Genomic DNA, 26,245 nt, shown 5'->3' on the forward strand with positions numbered 1-26,245 from the left:
GCAGCTACACTCAGGAGACATGGTCCTGGAAAAGGAACAGTGAGACCCCAAGCTATGTGTGGGAGATTGAAGGGGTCATTGGCCCTGAGAAGGATAGAAACCTACCTTGCTCAGCCAGTGAGGACTCACACAGGTTGAATTCAGGGCAGACACTAATCTACCTATAGCAATTAGCTTGAGCCTGGTTGGTGGAGGTAAGTGGGGAGCCTAGCTGCAATAGAAAGCAGAGGATCGGTGATGGGGTTTCTGACATGAAGCAAAACCCCATTTAGTGAGTAGAAATAAACAAAAAAAAACCAAAGGGTTATGAGCTCTTCAATCAGTTTCTCAATAGTGCAATCACAATGTCTTAACAATATTGAATATTGCAATCACGATCATGGTTTATCGCTCATTTATTTAGGTCCCTTTTAATTTCTCTCAGCTTTCAGTGTAGAGGTCTGGTTATATACTTTGCCGATTTTATATCTGAGCATGTGATTTTTTTTGATGGTATTACCAATGATATTTTTATATTTCCCTTTGCAATTGTTTATTGCTAATATATGTGTATAAATATTATATATATATCATTATATATGTGCAATTTTTTGCATATTAACGTTTTATCCTGCAATATCTCGGAATTTACTTAGTTGTAGTTGCTTTCTAATAGATTCCTTAGGGTTTTCCAAGTACACAATCCTAGCTTTTTATTTTTTACCAATCCTTATGATTTATTTTCTTTTCTTGTCATATTACACAAATTGAATCTTAAATAGAATATAAGTGGTGAGGGAGAATATCTTTGTCTTTATTCCAATCTTATGAAGAAAGCATTCAACATTTTACCTTCAAAATGATACTTTTTGAAGGTTCTTCACTGATGTCTTTCATCAGTTTGAGAAAAATCCACTTCTATTCCTAGGTTTTTGAGAGTTGTTTTCATAAATGCATGTTAAGTTGTGTTTATCAAAAGTTTTTTATGGATGAATTATAATAATCATGTGATTTCCCCCCTTAATCTATTAATACAGTAAAACATATTGATTGATTTTTGGCACTCTGCATTTCTGGCAGATACCAACATTGATCAGAGCGTATTTTTTATGTAACACTTTAGTACTCCTTTTACTAATTTTTAAAATAATTTTGTACTTACAAGCATGAAGGGTATTTGTCTGCAATTTTCTTTTTTCTTTTAGTACCTGGGTTATAGTATCTGGGTTATAGTATCTTGGTTTTAGTATCTTGGTTTCACTCTGCTCTCCTGGGATATGCCAGCTTCTGCTTCCAGATGGTACCTGGGGTCCAGTGTGGGCTGACAGGAAACTTGGGCACCCGCTCCATGCCACACTCAGATTTGAGACAAGTGATGCCATCTTTACCTTCCTACACCTGGCTGGGTTCTACTGACATCTATCCATTAGGCTTCCTGTGTTTGTCATCAACCCCAATGTGACAAATCAGATTCTAGTCTTTTCTCTTGAAGTAACCTCCAGTTTATGATAGGAAATGTAAGCATGTGCTTCTGTCTACTGACCTCCCGTGGAAAGGGGAAGGGCAGGGCATTTATCTCTTGCTCTCCACCACATGCATATTTTCAAAGTTCCTCTTTTCTTCTTGCCGGCAGCTGGGAGATACCAGTAACTCTGGATTCAGGGTTCTTCCTCAAAACTTTTTTTTCACAGAACTATGAGCGCTTTTCAATTTGCATCTTTGTTCTCCCTGTGTTTGTAAAGGGGATGTTTCCAGGGCACAGGAAACAGGACAGGTCCTTTGGTGTTTCAAGGTATTTCTTCTAGTAAGCATCTCACTTTGTAATGACATGGTTAGAGTTAAACAAATGGATCACTTAGAGTTGGCAGTGTGGTAAGAGAAGCACTACAGAATATCTTTGGTTTCTCTGAAGCACCTTTGCAAAGAGAGGCATATATATATGTGTATGTATATATGTGGCATTAACCTTTACTCCATTGTATTGAAGACCAAATGGGAAAGTGGTGGTTTTAACCGGGTGTGTTAATTTATATGCATTCTCTATATTGATTAAATAATGAGATTAAAACAACACAACACAAAGCTAGGCAAATAGAGCTCATTCAAGACTCTGTGTTGCATCCATGATGTCATCTCATTCCTGCTCGGGTGGCTGCTGCCATCACCATCACCCTCCGGCTTTCCCTGTGCATAATCACCTTCATTGCTTACATTGGCATTTTCAAATATGTGTTTCATGGAATGTAAGTTCCACTGGATATGAACAGGTTTTATGTGTAGAAAGAGAAACATAAGTAAAGTGAGTTTGGGAAATGTTGCATTATACGAAGTTACACAAGATCTTAATTAGGACTTCTCAACAGTTTTCCTCTGCTAACGTATACTGGCACCATCACAGAGGGTTGGTATTAGTTTTCTAGGGCGGCTGTAACAAAGTACCAAAACCTGAGTGGCTTAAAATAATAGGAACCTATTATCTCCTGGTTCTGGAGTCAGGAGGTCCAACGTCAAGGTGCTGGCAGGGCCATCCTCTCTCAGAAGGCTCCAGAAGGAGCATCCTTTCTGGTCTCTTGTAGTTTCTGGTGTCTGAGCATCCCTGGCCTGCAGACACATCACTCGTCACATGGCCGTCTTCTCTGCCTCTGTCTCCAGATTTCCCTTCTTTATCAGGATGTGTTGGCTATATAAGGGCTCAGAAACTCGCTTATCTCTGAAAGACCCTATTCCTAGTGAGGTCACATTCTGAGGTACCAAGGGTTAGGACTTTGATATATCTTTTTTTGGGGGTACACAATTCAATCCACAACAGTGTTACATAGTATTACATACACTCCACTGACTCTATCATGAGAGAGCGCGCTGTTGTTATATTTCCTGGAACTCACTTTGGGAAATAGTAGTGTATGTGGATGGCATTTTAAAAACCCAAACATAGGTATTCATTGGTTCCTTTCCCATGGAAAAGTTGGTTTTGCTCAGTGCTATCCTATGGACAAAAAAATAAACCTCTAAAATCCTTTCATTACTGGTTATAAAGAAAAAAATCAGAGTGAATATAGTTCACCCCAGATCATTTTTGAAAAACTGAGGAAAAGGTCATTACAATAGAGAAAGGGGTCTATTGTTCCTGTTGTCATTTGTTTTGTCATTAACTGGTCATTTTCCACAGGAGTAACCTCCTGCTAATATCAGCTTTAACTATTCACAGACATTAAGAATTTCATAATTGCCTGATTGAGAAAGCGTATTTGGGGGACTCAAACATAATTTTAAAAAGCACCTATACCACAGTGCTTTTCTTTTATCATTATTTCAGCATGTATTTTAGTATACCTCAGATGGTAGGTTGGATCACTTTTTCCTCTATTCTTCACTTCCTCTCCATGTTAGATCCTACGCTCTAACCCATGTCAGGGCCTCACAAGTGGAATGTACTTCTATGCTCCTTGACTTTGGCCTTGGCAATAGCCTTTGCTTTGACCAACGGAAGTCAGTGGACTCCACACAAGCAGAGACTTAAACTGTGTGGCAAGTTTGGGCTTGCTCTCTTGCCGTACTTCTTCTTTGTTCTGAGAATACCCGTTCAGTAGTTATTAGTGTAAGAGGATGAGACACAGGGAACAGACACCATCAGAAGCTTGATGCCAACTTCAGCAGCGCTCAGACTGCGTCAGCTGAACCCTAGCCAACCCCCTACGCACGAACTATAAAGACATGCTTCCAGATTGCTGCTATGGAGATTTTGTGTAACCAGCCACACAGCATTATTTAAAAATGTAATGATCGATACCCCTTGTTTATAGATTTGGCTCCCTTGCTACTTTGTGAGCTTCTTAAAAGTACTGACTATATTTTGTATAATTCGACATTTCTTCAACTTAGTCATTGCATATCATAGCCTCAAAAATGTTTGATGGGTGAATAATGAATGAGTGAAAGACACACAAGGGTGTGTGAGTGAAATGGTTGCTATGGCGACGCAGGTAAACAATTCCAAAACAACGCTGGAATACTGCTCTTGTTCTGAAGAAAGGCTTACACATTCTTAGGCTAAAAGTTGGAATTCCTGACAATTCTCGTCCATTCATAAGCAGGGACCCTAGGTCCTGGACATAGCCAAACCCTTAGATCTGACTTCATATTCACCAGATGGCAAAGTCTGAGGTTATTTTTCCATTTTCTTCCAGATGGTGATCTCTTTTATCAATAACAAATTGGACATATGTTCGGAGTCCACTTCTAACTACAACTGCAGCAATTCTCTACAGGAGTTGCTTTTTGGTTATGATGCTTACTTCTGCTGTTAATACTTAATATAGAACATTTGTTTTCTAGAATCACTACTGTGTATTGTGAATCCTTTACAAAGAACTATGATTGTTAACACCATACATCTAAGGTCAGTGTAGGCCGCCTTAAATACTACTAAATGAGGTAAAGATTCAGGAAAGTGTAAGAATTTAAAGTTGGAAATGAGTACTTGATAATGACTACTTTCTTGTGGCAGTGTTATTGAAGTCTAAGAACAAGTGTGTGTGTGTGTGTGTGTGTGTGTGTGTGTGCGCGCCCTTGTGTTTGCTTACCTTCCCCTAAAACCATGTGTGATCCTGAGTCGATATGAAAGCAGCTGAAAGCACTAGATAAAGATGATTACAGCAAGGAATTTAATCAATAACTACTTTTATCTCAGCAATACACCTTACATCTTCAAAAATTATTTGCACAAATGTACATTTTTAGCTAGTCGCAGAGTAAGTAAGATCAAGCTGTCTGAAGAGTCATCAAAACAGTGGAGGAGAAATAGTCATTTTGAATGTCAAAAAGCCCTGCGGTCAAGGCTGAGCAGTGAGTCACGCCTTGATGATGGGGTACCGCCAGACCACCACCAGCCACAAGAGGGTCACTTATTACGTCAGTTCTGCACACGTATGCACCTCATCTCTGAGGAGAAATTTCAAACTAATTCCAATACCTCAATCATAAAATAGTAAACTCATTTTTCTGATGAAGAATAAGTTAAAATAATTTAATACGGGCATGCCTTAAGGAAAAAAACAAAAACAAAACCTGAATCTGTAATGACAATCTTTCAAAAAGGATTTATTCCAATATTTACATGTTAATATCTTCAAACATGTATTAGGAAGTTTAAAGACTTTGTTTATTTTATGAGGTGTTATGCTTTGAAGAATCTGGAATAGTGATTGAAGGCCATGAAAGGACAGCTTTGAAAGATGACATTATTCTTCCAAGACTATAATTAGCTAACTGAAACAACAAATACCTTCCCTACAAGTAGTAAAATGAATGGGTGTGCTGTCTAAGGAACAGGTGTGTGCCTAGCAGTCAAGGGCCCAAAGGAGAGGGTTCAAGTTGGCTAAAGAGCATTTTCAGTCTTTGCTGTGAGACTGAATAGACTACTGGTAGTTATTTCAGGGGGAGCCCAAAATGGAATTACCTTACTTATGGGAGAAGTTTGTTTATTAGGAAGTGAGAAAATTGGCACATGCAAGCAACAAATTGTGCCAATCTCTCTGTGTGTGTGTGTGTGTGTGTGTGTGTGTGTGTTTAAGTAAGATTACCAACTTCCTTTTAGGTTACCATGTACTTTTAGAAGGTCATCTAAGTGAACAAAATACTACCTTCTCTAATGAAACAACTACTCATAAATGTAAAAAATCTATGTTAAAGCACTTGTAGTTTTTATATGAGGTTAGAATGATTAAACAAAATAAATCTAATATCCCTCAACCTTTTTCAACACGAGCCATCAAAAATGAGCAACACTGGGCTGGCCCGGTAGCTCAGGCAGTTAGAGCTCCGTGCTCCTAACCCCGAAGGCTGCCGGTTCGATTCCCACATGGGCCAGTGGGCTCTTAACCACAAGGTTGCCAGTTCAATTCCTCGAGTCCCGCAAGGGATGGTAGGCTGTGCCCCCTACAACTAGCAACGGCAACTGGACTTGGAGCTGAGCTGCGCTCTCCACAACTAAGATGGAAAGGACAACAACTTGACTTGGAAAAAAGTCCTGGAAGTACACACTGTTCCCCATTAAAGTCCTCTTCCCCTTCCCCAATAAAATCTAAAAAAAAAGCAAAAGAAAAAAATTGAGTAACACTGAAAAATTTCTGTTTCCATACTACTAGGTTATCTGGTGGTGATGGTAATTATTATTTTTTTAAATGGAGAAAAATAAGCTCATTACATTACACTGATTTCATGGTTTAGAGGTGCTGCTGAAGAATGTTCAGCATAAATTCTCAGTAGGTATCAGAAATGCCTGTTAAAATAGAGAACAGTGAAGGAAGTAAACTCTGTGTGCCACATAAATCTCAATGTTCTTACCCTCTGAGATTTCATACCCTGTACTTTCCTACTTGTAGTTGCTATGGAGTGAATTGTGTCCTTCCCACCCTCGCCCCGTTCCAAATTCATATGTTGAAGTCCTAACCCTCCAAGTGACAGTATATGAAGATGGAGTCTTTGGGAACAAATTGAGACGAGGTCATCAGGGTAGGTTCTCATAATGGGACTAGTGCCCGTATAAGGAGGGACACGATTAGAGCTCTCTCCTCTCTCTCTCTCTCTCTCTCTCTCTCTCTCTCTCTCTCTCTCTCTCAGATACAGGAACAAGGTGACTGTCCGCAAGTCAAAAGAAGGTCCTCACTGGTCACTGACCTTGCTGGCACTTCAATCCTGGACCCCAAGCCTCCAGAACTATAAGAAATTAATTCCGGTTGTTCGAGCCACCGAGTCTATGGTATTTTCTTATGGCTGTCTAAGCTAAGACATCATATTAGCCCAATTCCCTGAAATCAATTGATAACACAATAGGCCAAAGTTGTTAATATAGAATTTAAACTATAGTAACTCTCGAGGAAGAAAATATAGGAATGTTTTACATTCAAAACCTAATATACAGTGAGTTATTTATTTAGATAAATGCCAAGGTCACAGAATGAGAAATCAAGATACCTGGGTTGTATTTTAGTGTTTTCTCTAGTTGCTATGCAACCTTGGGAAAATCTCTGAACAGCTCAGGGAGATCAGTTTACTTTCCTTCAAAATGATTGGTCTGCCATATTTCTGGGCTGCTTTTCAGTCTCAAAGTCCTACAGTTATGTGTCCTTTAAAATGATGGGAGGCGACGCACACTTACCGTTCTGTTCCCTCTGAACTCCTGCCGCCAGAAGATCCGGTTCCCCAAGGCTGATGTCGTTCAGCCTGGTCCCCAGACATTCCATACAGAGATGCTTGCACCACTCCTCAGCCTCCAGCTCTGAAAAGGACCACATGTCATCAGTCAGCCAGTGCTGCATAGGGATGATGGAGTAAGACCGCCTCCTGGACCATTTCCCCAGGTAAGTAGTAAGAGCTCAAAATTTACCCAAAGAAAACATTTTAGATGATTCTGATGCACTTTATCTGACTTACACATAATAACAAGTAGAATATTCATTTGTTATCTGGTATATTTTAGATTGATCTGATTTTTTTGGAGGGAAATTACTTAGAAAAATTAATTAAGTATAAAATTAAAATACATACATGACTAGTGGAAAAATGTCAGACTAGGTTTAGCAAGTGAATGTTTTCCTGAGTGTGACTTGTATTTGTGTGGGTGGAAAGTCTGAGCCCCAAGTCACTCTGAATTGCAATGGGTCCTAGACCAACACAAGCATGTGATCCTTTTTCTTTTGTAAACATCAAAAGTGGCATCTCTTTACTTTAGACAAAAAGTGGGATAGGATATTAAAAGTAGCTTTCCGCTTTAGAAAATTCTAATTATCTAAGATACTGATTTGTTAACCACTCTTGACTCTCATTATCTCTCAACTTCTTTATATTCTCAAGTTTGTTTTTTTTTTTTGCTTGAAAGATGAGAACATCTGACATCTACACAGAATCTTGTAATATCAAACACTTTCATGAACATAAATGAATTTGATTTGAATATAAGCCCTGTGTGGGTGAGGTGCCTAAGGGTTCGAGTCATACCTGGGTCCCATAGCATATCATTATCTTTGGTCAATATCATGACTAAATTGGAACCCAGGTCTTCTAGCTATTTTTAATATGCAGAGATCTGAAAGAGTATGAGGTTGAGAATTCTGGGCCAAGGACCAAAATCGCTGCATGGAAATTAGATAAGAACTTTCCATTGACACCTGCCCAGAGAAATTTCTGACTTTTCCGTGTAGCATAAATCTATACCAGAACAGTTTAATATAGATTTCCTTCATATCTTTTGTTACTCTCCATGGATGACATGCCAACCTTTGCCTTGGCATTTTCAATTCCCCATAAAAAGTTATCTGTGACAGGTTTTTTTTTGACTCTGTGGATTTAAATACCAACTGCTCTGCCCCACGGTCAACACCATCAAACTGGGTAACGTTTCCCTTCCTGTGCTAGTCACACTGCCTTAGCATCAAAAATTGGTTTGACCAATGAGATGCCAAGGCAAATTTGTCATTTATTTTTTTGTTTTATCAAGACCATGAAATATCAAGACCAGAAAATCAAGAAAAAGAGCATGCAGCCTCTCACAGGATACAATTTTAATGCCAGTAATAGTTCCCATGTTCCAACCATGAAAGGCATTTTCTTTACAAAAGGTACGGTCAGCATATTTCAGGGGCCCTCCTCTCAGGAGTGAGAGATGCACCATCTACATAAGTCAAGAAGGTAGATTCTCAAGGGAAACTGGTCCCTCACTCAGGGGGAGTCAGAGGCTGGGCTGGGCTGCTTAGCCATTTTCTCAGAACCCTAGAAAGCAATTCTTCCCTCCTATAAGGACACTGATATAACAAGTGGGCAGTTGCTGAGGACCACAGCTTTCTCAAATAAATTTTTTTTTCCTTCCAGTGAGGGAATGTCAACTTTCATAGTAAAAAATTTATGGGAGCAACAAAAGCCTATATTAAAAATAATTTTCATTAGACATATGAGTTTGATTTATAATATTTGTAAAAATTTTGAAAGCTTTGATAACAACAAATCAAAATCTAAGCCATTTCCTAGAAATGTCTCTAGGAAACCTTGACATTTCAGCTAAAGGAGACAACATGACTATACATTTTCTCTTCACATTTTAATTTTTTGAATATTTCTCAGGACTCCAAATTAACATTTAATTCAATTTGAAATCAGTAGTAGATGCACATTCAGTTAACATCTCATCTGCAGGGCTCTACTGAATGGTAGTTCCAGTCTGCATAGATGGAGATGAGAGTATTTAACATGCTGTCTGGGGTAAAAATCAGAATACTAACTATGTCAAAGCATCTTTGTGTCAATATTCCCATTCACTTGCAGTACTAAGTCATGCCCAGAGGTTAAAGAAATGTGTCACTCACTCCTCCTCACTCTTTTGTCCCAGGATTTCATGAGACAAAGAAAACAACCATATAGTAAAGGGCTTCTATGAAGTCAGAACCCACTCTTTCATGAAAAAAATGTGCCATTTCTGTGAGGACCAGAGCCAGAGATGTCCCCCATTACAGCAGTAACAGGTGTTTGTGGGCTTCCCCTAGCCAGCAAAGATGTCTTTGCCATCAGTCTTAAAAATCACATGCTTCGGCATTTCAGTAGTGCAGTAGCCATAGCAGTGCAGTAAGAAATAAAAACAGAAGTAACAAGAGTAATAACAAAGGCAAGAGTAAACCAACAGAGTAGATACAGTCATATTAAAGCCTGAACTATAAACCATTTCAGAGAGAGACAGAGAGAGAGGAGGCCATTGCAATTCAGATGTCATCCAAAGTTCATTTCAATTTTTTAAAATTAATTTATTTTTATTAGTTTCACGTGTACAAAACAATGTAATAGTTAGACATTTATCATTTACACCCCTCACAAAGTGATAACCCCTCTCCCCCAATCTACTATCCCTCTGACATCACATATAGCCGTTACATTTCCACTGTCTCTATTCCTAATGCTGTACTCCGCTTCTTGTGACTACATATATGTATATATATGTATGTGTATATATATATATATATAATTATAGTTCACATTCATTATTATTTCTTTTTTAACAAGCATTTACTTTGAGCTCAGTATAAGCCAGGGACTGTGCTCGGAGAGGTTATATGAAAAACACACACTATCTGTTTCTGAATAATCTTCCAGTCTAGGGGTGGGCAGGTGAGTTTGGGGGGTGGTACAGAGGGCTGCTGGCTTAGCTGGGGGAGGGGCAGTGATGGGCACTGCTCAGCAGTGTGGGGGGTGGTTGGAAAGGGATCTGCAGGTCATGCAGGAGGAAGGAGCTAGTGTGTGCATGTGTGTGCGTGCGCGTGCATCAGTGTATGTGAGTATGTGTCGTGTGAGGTTATTTGTGAGAGTGTGTCAGTGTACCAGTGTCTGAGTGTGTGACTGTGTGCGTCAGTGTGCTTGTGAGTGTGTGTGTGTATGCGTGAGTGTGTCCGTGTGTGTGTGCATTTGTGAGAGTGTGTGTCTGTATGTGAGGAGGGTGCGCAGGCACTGAGATGGGAGCACCTCTCCAGGGCAGTGAGAGTGACATCCTGTGAACAGCTGGGGACAGTCCTGAGTTCGTGTAGTAGGACTGACAGACAGACAGCATTCGGCCATCTCCTCATTGCTTCATGGTGTTCAGTTCAACTGGGTCAGCCCCAAACCTTCATTTTGCAAATACTAACCTTTGTAGTCTGCATACCTGATCTAACAGTTTTGCTGCAGCAAAGTTTAATTTGTTTGAGTATTATAAAAGATTTTGTTTTTGTCAGTCTGGTTTTGATAGTCACCTTTCCAATAATTATAGCTATGCCTTTTCATTTGTTCTTTTTCAGGCAAACTCTAGGTATTAAAGTCCTTTAATCTCTTTATTGTGTTAGTTTATTTGTCCCATCATTACTTAATTAGTGATTCTGTCTGAATTGTCTCCTGTCTTTCAGCTTTCCATGTTATTTTTTTTTTACAGAAATGAGCAGATTAAACACCAACGTGGTAAGTGGAACCCCCTGCATTATTAACTCTTTATTTTCCCATAGATTAGGTGGTGTTTGTCTTTCGTTTTATTTTTCAAACTTCTATCGTAGTCTATACACAATAGTGTGTAAATAATTACATTTCTTTACGGAGCAATAAAGGCATACATATGCTCTACGACATCTGCTATGTTTTTCTCTTTGTGATGGAAGTGTTTTTTCATTATTTTTTTTCTGAATAGCTTGCAGCTATGATATAATTACTAATTCAGGTAAATAACTTTTTCTCTAGGACAGAAACCTCAAAAATGTGTTCATTATGTATACAATTAGTTTAAATGAAGAAATTTGATAGCTTCCAAAAGAAAAACTGAAAGATATTTTGGAATAACAAGACAAATGGAAAAGAGAGACTGAACTAAAGGAGTGAGTTATGAGACAAACAGGTTTATTGATTGTAGGGAAAATGGTGATCAGAAATAGTACAGAATAGAAATAGAATTAAAAGTGGATGTCTCTCCCCTGAGTTTCTTTCCATCCTTTCTTTACAAAATTCTGTGGAGAAGATGGTTATATCACTTTGAATCAGAAGAGGTCTTTACATAGCAGACCCTTAATAAATGCCTATCGAATAAATGATTAAATTCAAGCTTTATTACTTTCACTAAAACTACTCCTTACTATAATAAAATGAAAGTTGAATGATCTATATTTGAAGAAATGGACAATTTTTCATCACATATACAGAAAATAGGCTATCAGTCAGAATCATAGAGCAGAATTAAAAATAGCACTGAGTCAGTTTTGTGTTCATTTATTGTAAGATGCAGACAAGACTAGTTTTGTGTGGAAATAATACATTATTTTATTTAGTCCTTACTGGAATTAGCTTTTATAACAATCTTGGGAAAATGTAGGTAAAATCATCCTGTTTTTACATTCAGCAAAATTAGCGATTCTTAAATATATATAATTCTGACATTCTGTGCAGATTTGCTATGATTTGGTGATAAATATTGTTTTTATGTTTACTGAAGTCTTCTTAAATGATGCTTTACTGGAAAGTGAAGAAAATATCTCCCTGTGCATACTATTCCTTAAAGAATAAAAATCTCTCACTTATTGTCATTTGAAATTCACGGAACTTTTAAAATATACAACATGTTGAGGATGCTTTTCATTCTTGATTATCGGCACCTACTTGTTTCTTAACTGGCCTTTGTTGATATTTTATGGACTTTTCTTTTTCTCTCACTTTTTCTGTAGTAGGAAGAGAAGAAACCAGTTAAAACCTAAACACTGGCTCTAGCAAAGGTAGAAAGAATATGTCTCTGCTTAGCAGGAAACAGAGAAAGAACCTTTTCTGGGGAAGTCAGGTGGTAGGATTGATCAGTTTCAAGATGGGGGGTAATTTTCAGTTTTTTTTTCCTAAGAAGAAAGTGCATTTAATTTCCTTTCTCCGAAGTGCCCTCATTTATACACTAACACATTATCTAAGACATAATAATCCTGTAAAACTGGTTTCAAATATGACCTTCTCTATACAGCTCCTTCAGATCCAAGTCTAGATTTGACACCTTTCCTCCGTATTTCCACCACACTCTGTACATACTGTCATCAGCCCCTGTGTATCGTTGACAAATTTGTCTGCCTTCCCAACCAACCAATTTAAGATATTGAAGTGTGGTAGACATACTTGATTTAGTTACTCTGGAGGCTAGCAGAGCACCTGGATATGGAAACTAATAAATATGGGATGAGTAAGTAGATATTTAAGCAATTTAAGACACATTCTAGAATCAGTGCAGATATTCTGGGGAGTAGTCACTTGCTGGCTGTTTTGAAGTCTCTATCCATCTCATTTAAGTGGAGATGATAAATTGCTATTTACAGCTTGCTTATCCAGATAAAAAAGATCTTTGATGAGGAAGGGGAAGGAAGAAATATCAATTATGGTTTTCCATTGAACCTCAGTAATTATAAAATAACTCCCATTCAAAAGGTTTCTTATTTTATTAAGCTTTTTCTTTTAGCCTTATAGGTGGTATTTATGCCAAAATGGAAGTCTTATATAACTCCCTTTGATTCTGTATGTGCTAAACTTTTTATCAAATTAATATTTTCTACAGAGATATGGCAATGGACTCTTAGAAAAAGTCAACTTAGAGCCAAGGATATGAACTACTACCTAAGTTTATTCCATCTTTTATGTAGATAATCATAGCTTAGTTTTCTTAATAGCAGGTTGATGTATGAGATTTTTGGATTCAGTACAGAATGCCTTATTCTGCTACTTCTCTCCTTTTGTGAACTGGAGGCGTAAGGTGAGGCTTTCAGAAGTGGGCAAGACAAAATTGCTTCTGCCTACTCTCCAAAGTAGCAAATGACAAATAGCAACAAATGACAGAACCATTGAATGTGCTGCTCTTTTTAGCCTGACAAGAATTTGCTGCAAAATGATTTAACGTGGAGGTTAGTAAATGACACGAGAGCTTAAAATGATTCAAAGAAAACAAGAAAGAACAGCAACCAACACTTACAAATAGTTGGAAAATGATGACATGATGATATGAGCATGCGTGAGTACACGTGAGTGCGCGTGTGTGAAACGGAGATGGAAGCAGGATGGTAAAATATTACAAGATTAGAATGGCTCCTTCGCGTGGACACTGAAGCCCAGCCCGAGAATGAGTATTTTTCTGCAATGGAAAGCCAGCATCAGCGTGCAGTTCTTCCAACCTGTGGAATTCTTAGATACCAATAGAATATTTGATGCATGCCTTTCAGGCTTCTCATGAGAACAGCGATGAAGCAGGGAACATTTTGAGGAAGAGGTGCTGTCAAGAGCTTTTACCATAGTCATGTTCTTATAAGGCCAAAAAGCAATTCCTTTCTGTGCAACAATTGTGAGGTGCTTGGGTCAGAAAAGAAAACATGGAGAAGAACTATTTGTTGGAATATGAAAAGGTTGCCAGTGCCATGCTTATCTAAACTAAATCTGAAATCACAGAGATCTAAAACTGTTTATCTACAATGACACAGAGATGTAAAACTGTTTCTCTACACACAGTCAAATTTATTATAAAAACATTTGATAATTGTTCTCATTGAGTACAGAATTGAATTTGGCCAACAATGCCAATCATCCTGGAAGGGTATTTGTCCCCAGAGCTTCCAGGAAGGAACCTGCCTGGTGACACCGTAATACCTGGTGAGACTGGTGTTGATCTCCTGTTCTTCCGGGCTGTAAGATGACACATTTGTGTTGTTTCAAGTTGCTGCATGTGGTAATTTGTTATATCTGCAACTGAACCCTGAAATAAATACAAAGGCCAAAGAGTCTAGACCTCTCTGCTAGGAAATCCTCCAAGCAAGCCGATTAATTCATGAGATGTGATCCACGAAAAAAAATCAGGAATATATACAGACGGTGCCAAAAAAATTTATACACATGACTTCTATTCATTTTCTGTTATTGGTATATATTGAGTATTATAATTTTAATACAGCTTTGTTTCTTTCTTAAAATGTGTATACATTTTTTTTTGGCACCCTCTGTATATGTGGAAAATGATGTGATTAAATTTGCCTGAAGCTTAAGAAACTAAATAATCAAGAAGGATTTCCTGATTATTAACATTGAGGTGGGGGAGTCCCAAGACAGAGAACGCAGAAACTATGAGATTCTACAAAGAAAAAGAGGAGGGGAGTTAGAGGATGGGTGCCAGCCCGAGGACTGAGGGAGAACTGGAGCAGTCACCCAGATGAGGTCCACGATGAGAAAGGACTTGACAGATGGGTATGTGCTTCATAAGGCTTTAGAGAAGCAAGAGTGATTTTCAGGGACAGTCTTCAGTTTCATCGCGTCTGAGAGGGACAAAGGCAAAAACAGAAGGGAGAAGTACCCTGCGGCAACGGGGGAAGGAAGGGGAAACAAAGACGAGTCTGGATTTTGGGGGTTTGGTTTTTTCTCTCCAACTGTTGCTTCCAGCTGTGCCTTGTCCAACAGTCCTTTCCGCTCCTTAGCCACAATAGTGATTTCCTGTCCCCTTTCTTGTTTTACATTCCAGACCCATCAAACTTAGACTCGTATCTGAGATCCAATATGGAATTCTTTTCCTCTCCCTAGTTTACACCTCTGGGAAGATGGGGCATGACCTTTCTATGATCTCCTGGCCCTGAAATTCCTCGCTTCTCCTTTATGATGAGTCCTGAGAATGGGGATAGAGGAAAAGGTGTTAACATCTCCTCGGTGGGCTAGTGTTGTAGTCGTTCTCTCTTGGATGCTCAAGGTCTCTGTGTGGCAGGTTCCCTTCGCGTGGGTCTTGTGAGAATGTTGGGATGTCCTGAAGATGGCCTCCTCACCACGCAGACACTGGTGTGAGTACAGATGTGCTTCCACTACCGGACTCTTCACTATTCTGGTTCCAAAGTCCCTAACCACATTCTGATAAAAAATGATATACATTTTCTTTAAAACATTTCTTTAACTTACAGCATGCATATATAAAATGAATTTTTAAATTACTGAGAGTTTTTAGGAGATTGTTTATAAGAATAAAAGGGGTTTATCAGACACAATTGTTGGGAAAATATTGTTCAATAGTAAGGTATGTTTTGCAGTCAATGCAAAACACAATACTGCTCCTGGGGAAAAGAGTAGCAAAATTCCCCAGTTCTTTCCAGAAATATACATGTCCAGAATTTCGTAGAGTTTTTCCAAAGTGCAGTACTCTGCAATGTGTGTGTGCCATCATAATCAATCTGAGGATTATATATGGACCACTGATTACTGTCTCTCATTGGGAGCCATTTTCACATTCCAAGTGGATTTCAGGCTGCAGGGACTTCCTGTACACAAATGGTTTGTGATTCTAATTTCTCTTGGAGGATCCTAACATGAAACTTGCAGGATGAGGTGAATGCAAAATTGCTTCAGGGTACATTATGGGTTAGGAATTTCCCTGGGACCAAGGAATTGGCCGGATCTGTTCCAGTTCTTAATTATGTCCCAAAGAGTGACATTATCTAGCAAAATCTTCAGGTAGAAGTTGTTTTTCATCTCCTCGTTATTATGAATAACTGCACTATCTTTTAAGGGACTTGAGAACCAAAACACTGTTACAAGAAGGCAGCGTGAAATCATTTCTAAATGGCTTAGGGAGAATTCCAAGAAAGCCTCCTTTGGTTTTCTTCATTGGCTTTGGAGCTAAGTGAAAAAAATGTCACCTTGATGGAAGGCTGGATCCATTCTATTGCTTAAATTCATTTGTCCCTAGTAAGTAAGTGTTTCTATGAAAGTGACTATTTTAACTTGGCTTGAAGATCTGTTTTGCAGCAATGAATTTAGTATAGCTGTTCCATCATCGCAGAGTTGGCTATGGGACAGTGTCGTATTGGCATGGCACAAGAGATTAATCTTCAAATCATTACCATTTTGCTTATTTATGGGTCACAGTCGATTTTTCAAACAGACTATAAAAAGTTCCAATGGAAATCTATTGCTGCACACTCTTGCAAAATTTGATTTAATTAAAATGGATCGATGTGAAACTGTGTTCCAATATTTTCTATTTGTTCAAAGATGATACCGATCTCACAACAAAGACATTAAGATAAAAGACCCAAATAAACAAGAGGGAAAGAGCCTAGAATTTGGACAGTATAGTTAGGGTAGGAGAAAAACATTTTGAAGAAAAAAGCCCTCTTTTTAAGAAATGAAGGTTAAAAAAAAAGCAGTAAATTACATTAGGAGCGAGAGACCTAAAAGTATCTGAGAGAAATGTACATGATTAAAACGTGAGAGTCTCCAGGCAGAACTATGGGAGAATCAAGAGAGGAGAGAGAGAGAAAATGAAGATTAGCTCCTGAATGAAAATACAGTTGGGGGATTAAATTCTGGGTTATTTAGAAGAAGTATGGTGGAAAACAGGCGAGCTGCCTCTCTTTTGATTAGTACTTTTTTCTCTGCTAAATCCAGAAGTGTAGCTTCTCAGAATAGGCATGAGGTGCGTGTAATTCAGATTTGTGATTGGACAGACAAGTAAGAAAACACCTGTAATGTGTATTTACAGTTAAGGGTAATTGGTGACAGTCCATGTGACACACTTTATGGAAGCTTTCTGTGTTTGTATTCCGTTTAAAAAATTAATTCAGCAAATTAAAGCTGTATTTTACTAAACAAGTATTTAGGTGGGACAATCAAAGTTGATTCGATGATCATGAATCATGTCACACTTTCATATTCTCTGATAAGAATGAGCTGACTCTTTGCACCATCATCCTGACAACTACACATCCGGGAACCTTGAACTGTTAATACAGAGTAATGGGAAGGGGGCACACTGTTTTCCAGGAATTCCTGAGCAACTTACCTGGGATTTCTGAACACCAGTTTCTTACTTAGGAGATGCCTATGGTCTCTTGTTTCTTGTTCCTTAAATAAGTGCTTATGCATATAAATTGATAAATTCTAAAGTGCCATTCCTACCTCTTAAAACCTTCTGTATCTGCTCTCTCCTCAGTTGAATTTGCAACCCAAGCATAAGAAATATCAAGTAGAGATTAATAACGTGGAGATAATGAACAGGAAGAAGAACGTACTGCTTCTTACGATAGTGTGAAAACTCCAAAATTTGTTCACTTGAGGTTATGGAGGAATGCATCATAAAATTTAAGTCCTGATGAATGTATCATTAGAGAGAGAAACATGAAATGATTTTAGTGATTGCCTGAAGACCAATATGAAAAAAAGTCAATATCCTGCATTAGCACACACCATTGTAAAACAGTGAGAGAAAATGGTCAGCCTCTCTTGAGATTTGTATGGTAGAGTCAAAATTGATGAGTTAGTGGAAATTTTAGTCATTAATTTTTATTTGAATAAACATGCAAAGAGACGCTTGCATCCGATTCCTCTCCATATAAAAGGTAACACACTTAGCAAGTCATTGAAGTTTCTGTCTCCATAATGAACCATTTATGCACATCGCAAGCTGGCTCACACAGTGTTGGTTTCAGAAGCACAGAAACCTCCTGGCAAAGAGTGGCCTTCAGGAAGGAAGTCGGGGGTCTGCCAGCCAGCGCATGTTTGTTTCTGACAGGCAGCCTGGCCTCTCCCGAGCAGACCCCATCATGCACGGAAAGTGAAGCCGATGGCACAGCAGAGCTGCCACCTTGCAAAACTCCGACACACCCAAACGATTTGCTTCCACAGATTTAGCAGTTCCACGGTTGACCGCTTATAATGAACCACCAGGAGTTTTGATTGTTCATGTAACAATGTTTAAAATCCAGCATTTATTCAATGTTCAGAGAGACAACATCCTATCAACTAATTATAGGTCCACTCAGATGATGGTCCTTTTTAGCCATTTCCTGAGACACTCCCCAAATCTCCGTGGCTATAAAACACTAGTGGATGCCTGTTATCGCTGCTCTGATCCTCTTGGCCGGGGCCCTGCATTTAACGACTGGCTTGCTCATGCTGGGGTGCCCTGGACTTTATCTCAGGGTGCTTCAGAGATAAAATTCCTCTGGTGAATGTGAGCAATGTCCAACTTCTCAGGGAATTAATTCCTAAGTAACCACACGAAGAAACACACTGGGCAGACACATGGTATGTTATTATGTGATCTTCCTTTGTAAAATGAATATATGAATGCAGCATGCAACCATCTCTTTTAGTGCTTTCCTGCTCACTTTATCTCTTTCTTCTGGGCATTTTTTTTTTTTTTTTAAATGTTTTGACGGTGCCTCTTTCAGAAGATAGCATGTGGATGTGGATAGTGATGACAGTTTTTTTTTTTTTTAATCACCTATGTAACAGGAATGACTGGGCTGCTGCCCACTTCTTCTGAATGAAAGGTCAGAGAGCAGAGAAAGTGAACATAGACAAAATAGGTTAGGAGGCTCGAGCAGCTGAGACTCAGGTGCCAGGAGCCCATTTCACCTCCAGGACTCAGTGGCAGCAGAATGAGATCCAGTAATTAAATGTTTACATCTTCTACCATTAGATTGCAGGGAGGAAGAAAGCTTTCACACCCTCTGTATTTGGTCTGTTCAGAGTAGAAAAAAGTCTCCCTTCAGGCAACTAGATGACACAGTGCTGGAAGTCTCCAGGGCTGGTCTTTGCCACTCCCGTCTGTCAAAGGATAGTGTTTAATTATTGTCTGCAGGCTTGTTTTTATAGCTGCTCTAAGCATCAACCAGGAAGAGTGAGACCAATGGACTATTACAAACCCATTTGCCAATGAACTTTTCCCTTTATTGGAAAAAGAAAGTTCTATGTGTAAAAATTAAGCATTTTGAGTCTCTCTCTCTATTAGCTTGTGCTGTATTCAGGGACATTGAAAAAAGACACCAGAAAAAAAAGATGTGTTTCCATTTCGGACCTAAATGGAGGACTACAGAGAGCTGCTAGGGGAGACGTCAGGAGAGAAGCCCTAGGGAGCCGGGGGACCCTCCGTTCTGGTCAGCAAACGAATCGGCAGAACTCAATGCTTGACTGGTGTCTTTTCCATGTTGTTCAGAAATGAAATGAGCTTGTGCTGTAATAATAGCAAAAGTAACAACAGTTGTTCTTGTCATCGTTCTAAACATTAAAACAATAGTTATTATTTTAAAAATAGTGTGCCAGATATAGTCCCAGGAAATTTACAGTACACGTGTTAACTGATGTACGCATCCCACCAACGCTATGAGCTTGTCAATATTAGTTTCCTAATTCTACAGATGAGCTAACTAAGGCTCAAGGCTTTACAGAAACTTCCACGTCCCCACCTACCACGCGAAGGAGCCGCAGGCAGCAGTCCAGCCACAGACTCTATGCTCTTATCCATAAGAAAAGAGTCTGGTTAATTTTTATCTTAGGTCTGATCGGATTCCAGACCTAACTTCAGAATTATAGGACACGTAGGTGAAAACCTCCCATCATGTTAGTGGATTTGTTATTTATCTCATATATTGGGTCAACTTCCCCCTTATAATGTTATCAACATAAGGCTTCTGTTTGGAGACTATTTCATTAGGAGTATAAAGGCTGAGGACTATTAAACTCTACTTCTAATAAATATTTTCACTTCAAAAATCTCATTACATTACACCAGCTTTCTTGGTTCGCTTTTTTTTCTTCTTCTGTTATACAGAGGGTGCCAAAAAACTGTATACACATTTGAAGAAAGGAAAGAAAAAACTGTATTAAAATGGTAATACTCAACATATACCAATAACAAAAGATGAATACAAGTCATGTGTATACATTTTTTTTTTGGCACCCCCAGTATTTTTCTGTATCAGACAACCTTTGCTTAGATAATGCTGTGGTAAGAAATAGCCCCACAATCTTAGAGGATTTCTCTGACAAAAGTGCTTATGACCTTGGATGCAAGTCAGCTTCAGCTCTGCTCCAGGTTTTCTCCTTGTGGGACCAGGCTTGAAGGGGCAGCCTTTTAACACCGTCTCAATGTAAAGAGGATAAAAGCAAAGACAGAACCGTGCAATGCTGTTAATCTCAGAGGAGTCAGTGAAACAGTGGTTCCTATGTTTCATTGACAAAATCAAGTTAGTGGGAAAGAAGGTTTAATATCCTAACAGCGCAAGGCAGGCAGTAACTGGAAACAGCAATGCAATCTACCCATGCAACTCATCTTTTCCCATTGCTTTACTTTCCATCAATCTGGGTCCTTACTTTTATGTACATTTATCTTATAACAAGTATGTAACTAGATTTTTAAATTCAATGTGAGATCTCTTAAAAAAAACGGTAGTTATTTATATTTATTTGGATTTTATTGACCATTTTGCATCTTCTACTTAATATGATACCTTTTTTCTCACTTCCCTCTTTGCTATCTTCTCCACCAGAGGCTCTTAGACTTTACTGTGCCTTAGAATCACCTGCAGAGCTTGTTTAAGTTGATTCATGGACCACCATCTTTGGAGTTTCTGACTCAATAGGTCTGAGGCGGGGCCCGAGAATTTGCATTTTTAACAAGTTCCCAGAAATGCTGATAGTGCTGGTCTGGAGACCACACTATTCTGTAGTATTAATTGCATTTTCTTTATTTTCTCCCTTCCCCATATATAAGGAAAAAACCCCACAATGACCTTAAAATACTGTAATAATTTCTTCTCATCTTAAGACCATATTATTTCCCAATATTCTATTTGTACCTTATTTTAAGTCTTAAATAATTATTATTCTTTGCATTTTATATCAATGTGACTTTAAATTTAGCAACATCTTTACCTACTTCTTTTAGTCCATATTTATTGGACTTGTACTATGTGCCATGGCTTTGCAAGTATTGACTTGCTTACTCCCCACTAAACAAAACACACAAAAAACACAAAACAACAACAACAAACAAACAAAAACTATGATGTGAATATTGTTAGCATTTTTATTTTTATTTTACATGTGGGAACTGAGGCTCCCAGAGGTGAGATGACTTACTCTGAGTCACACAGCACCCACACCCTAAAACACTGTGATATCATATCACCCCGACATTACAATTTGTACCCCTCTCTTTTCCGTTTTCAGTTTTCTTCTTCCTAAAGAACATATATTTTGGTGCTTCTTTCTGTGACAGCTTATGTTTATAAATTTCCTTAGTTTTTGTATTTCTGAAATTTTTCTTCCTACGTTCACCCCTGAATGGTCATTTATTTTGATAATTATTTTTCCCCAGCATTTGAAAAACATCTTTCTAGTGTCTTCTGCTTATTGTTGCTAATATTGAGTCAAATGTTCATCAGTCATTTCTTTCTAAATGTCATCTCTTTGGGGCAGCCAATAAGATTTTTTTTCCTTTATATTTAATTTTGCACATTCACATTAAGTGTCTACATGTTGGCTTGATGTAACTCTCAGACAATGTCTTTTCTTTTTTTCTTGGAGTTTTTCAGCTATTATCATTTATTATCCCTTTTTCCTATTCACTCTTGTTTCTTACCTTGGAAATCCTGTCAGATGTATTTTGGGCGCTTGCTGGATATTCTCATTTATCTTTCATATCTTTGTACCATATCTTAATATTTTTATCTCTTCATATTTTGTGCTGCATTCCTTGTATTTTCAGATTTATTTTCTAATTAACCAGTAGTCTCCTCTAATAGTTTAATTTTATTCACTCCTTTCCATTTCAATGGCTTTTAAAAAATATTTAGAAGTTCTAGTGGTTTATTTTGCATATGTTTTTTATATTATTATGGCCTTTCAAATACATCTCTTTATTTATTTTAAATATAATTAATTTATATTGTTTTAAACCTTTTCCTATTTTTTACGGTCTTGGAGTGCTAATTTGCCTTTTTCTAAATCAGATGACTTTCTTTCTCATTGTGACTTATTCACATGGTTTGTACTGTTTTATTGAGCGCTCATCTTCGGGAAGATTTTCTCTTCTGGAAATCTCATAATCCTGTGATCCTCAAAGCCACTCACAACAACATTTAAACATCGCTGCCCTCGATGCCCTACAGAAGAGTTTTGAGTTTACTATCAGCTTGGAATTCTTTCCTTACGCAAAGAGTTTCTATTAGCACAATATTCATGTGTGGGGTGAGCCTTCGTCCGGATGACCATTGTCCACCTCCCTCAGAGACAGATGTCAGCCCTTCTCGTCGCTTCTGCAGGGCGTTGAATCCTGTTGTGCTAGTCCTTTCTCCAGGAAGGAGAGAGCACTTGCAGAGCCAGATTTTATGCAAAGAATTCAAGTCCACAGCCCCTAATACATGTTAATACAACGTCATTATCGTATTTCCTACCCTAGCCACGTTTACAATTGTGTGTGTGTGTGTGTGTGTGTTTAGACTGGATATTTCTAGTGACCCATTTTTCAGTTCCCCAATATACTCTTTGGCTGTTTTTATTAAATTTATTAAATTCATTTATTACATTTATTAAATTCTAATTTCATTTGTAATGTGTTCCAGAATTTCCATTTGATTCTTCTTTATAGGTTCCAGTTCTCTGCTGAAGTTTGCTACCTTGTCATTCAATTTTGAGCACATTCATCACAATTATTTTAACTCCCATGTTGGTACATTGCTTAATTCCAACATTGGTTAACCTATAGTCCTGCTTTTCTTGATTATTATTTCTCTTGGCTCCTTTTTTTTTGGTATGATTGTTGATACTTTGTTGAAAGCTAGAAAGTATATATGAAACATTGTAGAAGCAGCTTGAGGGTGTAGTTCAGCTTCTTGCGAGTGGTTAGAGACTTACCTACTTCATCCTGTCCGGGACTCAGATGATTTACATCTGGGTTTCTGTCTTTGTCAGTATTGGTTTATATTTAATTTTACCTTTTTCCTAGAGTATACTTCAGGGTTTCACCAGAACCTGGGATGTTTACAAGGGTCCCTTTTTCTTGGTGGACACTGGAATTTAAATTTGACCCCCGATATCTTGTTGAAAACTCTCTTAGCCTCCACTTTCAGTTTGGCTTCTCAGACCCTTAGTGGTTACTCACCTATTAACAGGTACCTCAAGAAACAAAGCAGCGTCAAATGTCAGGCTCACTTCTCTCTGCATCCTCTCCAAGATCTGCTCCCTCACGTTCTGGTTGCCTTGGTAGTTATCTAAACTTTATTATTTTAATTCCTAGTCCCATAAGATTATCAAAGGCTCTTCTTAGCTATCAGCTCATGGCCTCTTCTTTCTGCCTGGGTCTCAGCCTTTGGGATCTATGCTACTTATGAATTGGTAACCTGGTGCCCATGTTTCATGTAGAGGCCTCTTTCATAGGGCGTCCTCTCATGAAAGATCTATTTTAGGATTAGTGTTTTTTTTTTGTCTTTTAAATCTAATTATTGGGATAACATTGCATGAATAGATGAATATAGAATGAGTTTTTTGTTGTTGTATAAAGATTCACATATTTTTTTATTTAAGTCTTGCACACTTCTCAAATTGTCCGCTCTTAGGAATTTTATGGGAATTTTTGTCATTGGAAATAAAGTAATTTGTTTCCATTACCTTATCTAGATATGTATGGCTTCTTTGTAAGTCCTTAATTTCTGTATATCGATCTTTTATCAAGCTACTTTACTAAACTCATTAATTCAAATACATTTTCAATTGATTCTTTTTTTGCATTTTCTAATTATACAATCATAGAATTTGCTATGACTCAACTACTTAAAAAAGCAGTTATGCAGAAAAATGTCCTCACAATATAAATTAATTGCCAAGCTCTGAGAACATCTATTGCAGCTGATAACTTAAGTTTCTTCATCCTAAAAGAAGTGGGCAACCCCTTGGCAGTGAAAGGATGTAACTGCAGGACATGTCCCAAAATAACAGATCCCTTTTCTCATTATTACCAGGGATTTGTGGAAACTTGGTCCATCCAGTGAAGGGCATCGTTTTTTAGACCTCTGATGAAGAGACTTGGTTTACACAGCCATGAATTACTTCTCTTTGATAGGAATTTTTCATTGTAGAAACAAAAAAGTCTTTGAGAAAAGCCTGTTATAACAATTTCTTAAATGAATATAGTTTACTATCTTTCTTTTCTATAATTAGAAGAGCCTTTGAGATTTTATGAGTGATCAGTATTGAAAAAAATGCTAGTGTCCCTGTCACGTCTGGGTTTGCATGTGTCCTTACAGAGGGACATAGTCACAGGCTCCTCAGATGGGAAGCCATGTGGATGGTAAGAGAAGTGAGAGGAACTTGTCAGGAAATGATTAGGACCCAAGAATACGCCATCTGGATGCTATGCTCTAATAATATTACCTCCAGTGGGATTAAAGCTTAATAGAACAAACCACATCTCTGTCTCTCTTCTTTTTTGTGAAGATTCAGCTCATGTTCTCTCTCTCAATTTATAGACTTCTTTTTATAATGTACATCTGAAAGTGGCCAAGGATTTGACCTTCTGCATAGGAAACGATAAATAAAAAAGAACTTCCTGTTCCCAATTGCACGAACAGCTGTTTCTCTGCAGATGGCAACAGGCGTCTATTCTGATAATTTTCTCCAAACTCTGTCTACGCACAAGCCGGACGTGCACTGGCATTTAGCTGCAGACAGCTTGCGTGCTCGGGACTGCTGCACTCCAGGCTTGAAAGCTCTACCCACCAGTTCACAGGCGGTATTCAGTGCACATGTTTTCATACCCTCATGTCTTCTAATTCTAGTCCATAGTCTAGAGGTATTAGCAAGCTATTTATAATGATTATTAAACTTCCTGGTAAAAGGGCATTTTCATAAACTCTCAATAATGGATGGTGAATTCATCCTTTCAAGCCTTCAATGGAAAAGAGAAATGAAATGTACTTTTTGTTTGTTTGTTTTATTTTGTCAGGAACAAATACGTAGCACCTTCATTTGTACCTAACTTACAAATATTCTGAAATTCAGCACAATACAATTTGAATTTATTTCTTTTTAACAGTCAGCTTAACTACTATGGTAAATAACTGTACGGAACCAAAAGGTTTATAAAATGTGTATGTGATTATAGTTGCGTTTTCTAGGTGTGTGGAGACAAAAGTTAAAGGTAAATCTTGAAAGTACTTTTTAACAATAAAAGATAAACAAAGAAGATGGCAAGCTTCATGATGATTTTATACCTAAGCAAGTATTTAAGAGTCTCTTAATCATTGTAAACCAGTTCTAAAATAAAGCAGAAGAGAGAGAGAGAGAGAGAGAGAGAGAGAGAGAGAGAGAGAGAGAGAGGAAGAGAGGAAGAGAGGAAGGAAGGAAGGAAGGAAGGAAGGAAGGAAGGAAGGAAGGAAGGAAGGAAGGAAGGAAGATGACTTCATTCTGAGTCCCCTGGGAGCTCCAAACTGTAGCCTTCACTGGCAGGGTCCTATTTGACATGTTCCTGCCTGAGTCAGAGAAGGGACTTGCTCTGGCTCCCTCATCCAGTTTTTTGCTGTCATCTGTTCTCACTCTGATGGCATGGAGTTGAATCTATGGGACGGCAATCTCCAGAACAGTAGGAGATTTAAACAAGTAGGAGACATAAATTTCCCTATCACTGAGGACTCGCCAATGCTTTCATTCCTTCTTTCCATGAATTCTGCTCAAAGTTTATGGGAGTACCGGGAGTGAGCAGAGTGGGGAGTAGAGTGTTGAAGAAACAAGGGCATTATATGTCACACACACACACACACACACACACACACACACACACACACACACACCTCTTTAAAGCCTGAAGCATCTTATTCAGCCTGGTGACACTCATATACTTTCAAATCTCATGGCTGTCTGTTTGCATTTTCATGTACTGATGGAGTCACCTGCAGGAAGTGATGTACTGTGAACCGGCAGCTCTGGGACCTCCAGTTGCCTC

At 38.3% G+C, this 26,245-nt stretch overlaps 1 protein-coding gene across 1 annotated transcript in view; it reads right to left on the reverse strand.

Moving 5' to 3' along the window:
- Window positions 1-26,245, reverse strand: part of DOK6 (docking protein 6) — a 272,321-nt gene that overhangs the window by 117,796 nt on the left and 128,280 nt on the right. Inside the window, exon 4 of the mRNA XM_019729346.2 lies at window positions 7,139-7,258. Coding sequence (XP_019584905.1) covers window positions 7,139-7,258 — 120 coding nt within the window. The remainder of the gene's footprint in view (window positions 1-7,138; window positions 7,259-26,245) is intronic.

Source organism: Rhinolophus sinicus, linkage group LG09 (assembly GCF_036562045.2).
Source record: "Rhinolophus sinicus isolate RSC01 linkage group LG09, ASM3656204v1, whole genome shotgun sequence".
NCBI classification, from domain to species: Eukaryota; Metazoa; Chordata; class Mammalia; order Chiroptera; family Rhinolophidae; genus Rhinolophus; species Rhinolophus sinicus.